This window comes from Prunus dulcis, chromosome 1 (genome assembly GCF_902201215.1).
Source record: "Prunus dulcis chromosome 1, ALMONDv2, whole genome shotgun sequence".
NCBI classification, from domain to species: domain Eukaryota; kingdom Viridiplantae; phylum Streptophyta; class Magnoliopsida; order Rosales; family Rosaceae; genus Prunus; species Prunus dulcis.
In genome coordinates this window covers 1,273,347-1,279,630 of record NC_047650.1, presented here as the reverse complement: position 1 = coordinate 1,279,630, position 6,284 = coordinate 1,273,347, and the positions used below count along the sequence as shown (strand labels likewise).

The 6,284-nt window shown below is 41.1% G+C and overlaps 1 protein-coding gene across 1 annotated transcript; it reads left to right on the top strand.

Moving 5' to 3' along the window:
• Positions 1–2,871: 2,871 nt before the first annotated feature.
• LOC117615641 (vicilin Car i 2.0101-like) lies at positions 2,872–6,284 on the top strand. Its single transcript, XM_034344754.1, has 6 exons — positions 2,872–4,346; positions 4,432–4,607; positions 4,784–4,864; positions 4,967–5,242; positions 5,421–5,724; positions 5,836–6,284. Exons 1-6 carry the CDS (start codon positions 2,924–2,926, stop codon positions 6,009–6,011), a joined length of 2,436 nt encoding a protein of 811 aa, XP_034200645.1. The 5' UTR covers positions 2,872–2,923; the 3' UTR covers positions 6,012–6,284.

Genomic DNA, 6,284 nt, shown 5'->3' with positions numbered 1-6,284 from the left:
TGATGCTGAAGCAATTTACATTGCTCTCAATGGTGAGCTCTTTTATTGGCTAATTTAATTATATAATTACCATTAACTGATTGACATAATTCTACACATACAATTCTCAATGGTGTATAATACAAGTATTAAACGTGAAAATGCTAAATTCTTTACATGGGTAATAATTATGGCAAAGTAAAAAAAAATCAAAGAGGACAATAGAGACTCGGGTAATGACCTAATAGTAATGGATAATGCTCTAAACTACTCTTATAGATAAAAGAAAATCAGGGAAAATTTTCTTTTATTTTGAAAAAAAATCCCATTATATACAAAGAGTATCACCGCTCGGTTATACTATTTATTTATAAAATAAAATAAAATATATACTATTTTTTTTTTATAAAAATACCAGAGTATAGCTGAGCGGTTATACTATTTATATATAAAAAACCGAGTATAGCCGCCCGGTTTTACTATTTTGAAAAATTCGCGAGAGTATAGCCGCTCCGCTATACTATTTATAGGAAAAAAAAGTCCCAGCCTAGCGCTTAGGCACCCATGTGTCAAACCAAGTATAGCTGCTCGGCAAGAATAAATTTTTTTTAAAAAAATTGCCGTAGTAAAGCCGCTCGGCTATACGTTTTTTTAAAAAACCGGGTATAGCCGCGCGGCTATACTTGTTTGTCCATGATGCCACACTACAATTCAAAATCAATATACTCGATGATGGTGGTAGAAGGAAGGGGACGCTATGAAATGGCAGGTACCTGCCCACACCTCAGGAGCTAAGGCCAAGAAGAGAGCATGGATCAAGTACAAGAAATTCAACAGTACAGGAAGTTCAGTGCTGACTTATCACCATGATGTTTTTGTGATCCAGCTGCTCATCCTACTGCCATTGTTGCCCAAAACAACAACAACAACAATGGCAACCAAAACCAGAACCTGAGGCTGGTGGGGTTTGGAATCAATGCCCAAAACAACATGAGGAACTTCCTTGCAGGTACTCATTGATATACTTGATTAATAATTAATTTATTACCTAGGTGTACTTATATATATTAACCTCTTGCTTTGTTATATATTCGTAGGGCAAGAGAACAACATAATGAAGGAGATGGAGAGAGAGGCTAAGCAGCTGGAATTTGGTCAGGAAATGGAACAGATATTCAGCAAGCAGAAGCAATCTTACTTCGAGCCGATCCAGCAGAGCCGCCTGGCTTCAGCCTTGGACTTCTAAGCTCTAAATTAGGTACTTGTATAATTAATAAGCAGTGGTACTTAGGAAATAAATCATGTAAGGAGAGTGAGCTTTCTGTGTGCAGAAAAAAAGCTCTTGCTTTCTGTTATTGCAATGTATCTGTATCAACCGTGGGATGTATTTCTGGTGCTTATAAAATAAAAGCTTTATTTTGTAAGTGAGATCATTCAGATTTGAGATTGAGATCAATCTGACTTCAATCAAAGTGAGAGTTGAATTCTCTTAAAATATATCAAACAGTACATGCTTTGCATAATTGAGCACACAATTTATAACATTTTAAATACCTTGTTTCGGGTGGCCCTCAGCTTCCTGCTGGCAAGTTATATCCCACATCTCTGGGGAAAACAATTCAGGGCTCATTTTATGACAGCGTCGCCGACGCCGGCAAGACTTCGATGGCAGCACACAGAGGAAGCAAGAAGAGTGGAAATTAGGAACAAGATCAACAAAGAAAGCTTGGCTCTCATATCCTGATCACCACCACCATGCTTGCTTTGCTTAGTTACTAACTATTGAAAATGTGAACAGTGTACTTATGCACATGTACATTTCGTTATGCATATTACATGCAAGGTGACCAGCTAGCTATAGTGTCCCAGGTATATGTGACAAAAATGACGCTCATTCTTGTCCTTATAAGCTATAACTATGTATGGAGGAGGGGACATAAACTATTTTGCGACGTGTTGTATTTAGCATTATTGTCTCTGTCTCTCTCATCATGTGTTGAATATAATTATATTCTTCAGGCTCGAAACCCCACCTCAGGAATTTAGCATTGCCAAGAGAATGGAGGAACAGCTTAGCCTCTTCGAACAAGAGCATCTCCAGCATATACTATAGCCAAAATTTGTGAACAGCTCCGTTAATAAATGATTCAATCTCATTAGCAATGCAACCTTAACAATTGTTTTGGCGCAATCACAACTGTTTTGTCAACCAGTAGCAATTCATTGACACTAGAATTTAAGTATTTTCAAGATGGTCTTATATTATTCAAATCAAATTAAAGCAATAAACTTTTGGTTACCAAAAAAACAATGCCTTATATCCTAATCGTCATTAATGAGTAACGACATGAAAACTTCAACAATTCTTGTCGATTTGCAGCATGAGCATTCACCATATTAAGCATAGCACACGTGGCTTTTTCTCTGCATCAAAAGTATGCCTGTCGCTATTGACACAATGGATGAGCATCGCCGCGTCCACCAACCCAGTTCCAATTCCTGGCTTCTCAATTACATGCACCGCAACACGTTCACACCTCAGCTGTCTCATTTTTCATACTCCCCCACCACCTGCTCGATCAAATGCCACACTCAAAACAAAACCAGAAGACTCTACGCAACCTCACACTTTTTTATAAGATTTGCAACATAATCTCGCATATATCCATGTCTATGCAACCATATATATATTTGTCCTCATTTTGCCTCACGTGAAGACCAAACTCTGGAGAATCTGTGTCTCGAACACTCTTGTGAATTTTGAAATTGGACACGTCAGTTTTGTCACCTGTTGACACTAGTCGCCTTGCATGTAATGCGTATAGACAAATGTCCATGCATGCTCAGCCTTGAGCTTCTATAAATGCGTGAACCCTTTATGCCATTTTTCCATGGAAGATCAATTTAGAGTGTCATAGTTCAATAGCAAGCAAGTTAGCAAACCATGGTGATCCATATCAAACCTAGGCTTCCTCTGTTCTTGTTCCTTTCACTTCTTTTTCTTGCTTTCTCTGTGTCTTTCACTCTTGGTCAAGATAGAGAACAGCACTGTCAAAAACGGTGTCAAGACTTTAAGAGGCCTATAATTCATTCTGAGTGTATCTACCAATGCAGGATGTGGGGGCCCTGGTCTCTTCCTCCGGCGGAAAGTTCTAATCATCACAAGCAGCAGCAGCAACATGAGCAGGAGCAGCAATGTAAGCAGCGTTGCCAACCGCAGCACGGCCATAGGCAGCAGCAGCAATGTCAGCAAGAGTGTTATGAGCAAATTAGGCAACAGAGAGAGCGCGAGGAAATGCAGCAAATGTGCCAGCAGAGTTGTGAGATGCAGGGGAGCGGTGGCCAGCAGCAACAGAGGCAACAGTGCCAAAGACAGTGTGAGCAGCAAGTCGAACAACTCAAGCAGTGCCAGCTACGGTGCCAGATGCAAGGGCAAGGCCAACAACAAGAGCAATGCCAAAGAACGTGCAGGCAGGAACTTGAAGACCAGCAACGAAGGCAACAACAAGAACAAGGACCTGGCGGAGGGGACAACAAACTAGAGGATGAGACACTAAATGGTGAGCCCAGAAGGCGATTCGAGCAGTGCATGCAGGGTTGCGAGAGACAACAGCAGGGTCAGGGAGAACAAGAGCAATGCCCACGACAGTGCAGGGAACAATTTGACAAGGAGAAAAGGCAGTACCAGCAGTGCAAGCAGAGTTGCGAAAAGTCATCACAGCATGATGATGAAAAACGCCAATGCAAACAACAGTGCAAACAACAGATAAGTCTGCAGCAGGGAGGAGGTAACCAAGAAGAAGATGATGATGCACTAAATGGCTCGGGCTATGGTGGTGCCAAAGAGCGATTCGAGCAGTGCAAGCTGAGTTGTCAGAGTCAACAAGGTCAGGGACAACAAGAGCAATGCCCAAAACAGTGCAAGCAACAATTTGAACATGAGAAACATCAGTACAAGCAGTGCAAGCGGGGTTGCGAAAACCAAGCACGTGATGATGTTCAAAAAGAACAATGCAAACAACAGTGCACACAACAGATGAGTCAGCAGTATGGTCAGCAGCAGGAAGGAAGCACAGGAGGAGGTGGTCTGAACCAACAACAAGAGGAGGAGGGGCAGATGGGGAGTCAGGGTCAGAGCCAGAGCCAGAGCCAGAGCAACAACCCCTTCTACTTCCCATCACACAGGTTTCAGCCAAGGTTCCAGTCTAATGAAGGTGGGCTTTATGTGCTTGAGAGGTTCACCCAGAGACAGAGTGAGGTTCTTCGCGGCATTAAGAACTACCGCTTGGCCATCTTTGAGGCAAGGCCTAACACTTTTGTTCTCCCACACCATTGTGATGCTGAAGCAATTTACGTTGTTCTGAGCGGTGAGTTAGTCCTCTACCTCTTGTTATATGCAATTATATTATTAGCAACTGACATGAGTTTTTGTTGCTTAATTTGAAATTACAGGACAATGTACTTGTACCCTTTTGATGCAAGACAGAAAGGAGTCCTTCAACATGGAACACGGAGATGTGATTAGAGTTCCTGCAGGGGCTACTACCTACTTAGTTAACAATAACAGTGATAAGACTCTTCGAATTGCAAAGCTCCTTCAGCCTGTTAACAATCCTGGCCGATTTGAGGTAACCAATCGTCACCTCACTTCATCATTTGGTATATGTTTTTATTTTTATTTTGATGAGCTATTAATTACCCATAATCCCAATTACATTTTCCCACAGCAACTTAAAGTTTGTTTTTCTTTTCTTTATAAATATTTTGAGTAGGTAATTTCTAACATTGCTTTATCATTCTGCAGGAATTCTTCCCTGCCGGTTCCAGAAATTCTGAGTCATACTTCAGCGTTTTCAGCAATGACATTCTTGAATCTGCCTTTAATGTAAGCTCAATTCCCAAGTTTCTTTCTTTACCCTTGATTTGTTTTTATTTGTTCACACTAATTAATTAGGCTCCAATTAACTATTATCAATTATTTGATCAGACCCCAAGAGAGCAGCTAGAGCATGGCTTTAAGCAGGGCCAGCAGCAGCAGGGCCAAGGCATAGTCATGAGAGCCCCAAGAGAGCAACTCCAGGCACTGAGTCAGGCCGCCTCATCCAGGCGTAGAGGAGACCGTCAGTCTCAGGGTCCATTCAATCTGAGACAACAAAGACCTGTGCACTCTAACAACTATGGCCAGTTCTTTGAGGCTCGCCCGGAGGAGTTCAATCAGCTCCAGGACATGGATGCTTCAGTCAGTTGCATTGAGATCAACCAAGTAATGCAACATTTGATCAGAAAATAAATGTTCTAAATCCCATATGCATTCCATATACATGTCTGAATATAATTTTTCATATTAATCTGGAGCTACAAATAGCATGTGTATTTGTTGTCGAGGGAGAGCTTGTGGCTGATAATTTTTTATTTTTTTTTACTTCAATTTTCTTGTGCAGCAAGCTATGATGGTGCCACACTTCAATTCAAAAGCAACACACTTGATTATGGTTGTGGAAGGAAAAGGACTTGTTGAAATGGCCTGCCCATACTTGGCAAACCAAAGCCAAGAAATTATGGGACAGCAAGAGCAGCAGGGAGAACAGAGTGGAAGGTACATGAAGGTCACCGCTCAGCTATCACCTGGTGATGTTTTTGTGATCCCGGCTGGTCATCCTGTTGCCCTTGTTGCCCAAAATCAGAACCTCCGAATCCTGGGATTTGGACTCTATGCCCAAAACAACAAGAGGAACTTCCTTGCAGGTAATTAATTAAGTCAGAGACATTGCTTAATTAGCTGATGATCAATTTTTTAAATATAAATTATGTGGGTTTGTATATATGTATATGTACTGTGCTTTTTTACACATGCAGGGCAAGAGGACAACATAATAATGCACATGGACAGAGAGGCTAGGCAGCTGGCATTTGGGCCAGAGATGGAACAAATTTTCAGCAAGCAGCAGCAATCTTACTTTGTGCCAACACAGCAGGGAAGAAGCAGAAACCAACACTTGTCTTCAATTTTGGAGTTTGCTGGCGTAATCTAAGCACTAATAATAGTTAGTATGTGTGCGTAAAAAATAAAAAAAAGTTAGTACTTGAACTAAGAACAGAGAGGGTAGTGTACCAAGCCGCGCGATGTAATAAAAGTTTGTATCTAGATATAGCAGTACTAGACTACCGGTAGTAGGCTGTGCTAGGGTTTTCGGGTAGAGCTCATGTAGAGTGAGCTTTTTGTGTGTGAAAAGGCAAAAGAGCTCTAGCTCTGTGCCATATAAATGAATAAATAAATGAAGTTATTTCTCTTTGTGCTTATTATT

What these genes read in the sequence shown, in the direction of transcription:
- LOC117615641 (XM_034344754.1), top strand. Translation starts at nt 2,924, where the DNA reads ATGGTGATCCATATCAAACCTAGGCTTCCTCTGTTCTTGTTCCTTTCA. An exon ending in GTTGCATTGAGATCAACCAA is followed by an intron (nt 5,243 to 5,420) that starts GTAATGCAACAT and finishes TTTCTTGTGCAG; the next exon opens with CAAGCTATGATGGTGCCACA. An exon ending in CAAGAGGAACTTCCTTGCAG is followed by an intron (nt 5,725 to 5,835) that starts GTAATTAATTAA and finishes TTACACATGCAG; the next exon opens with GGCAAGAGGACAACATAATA.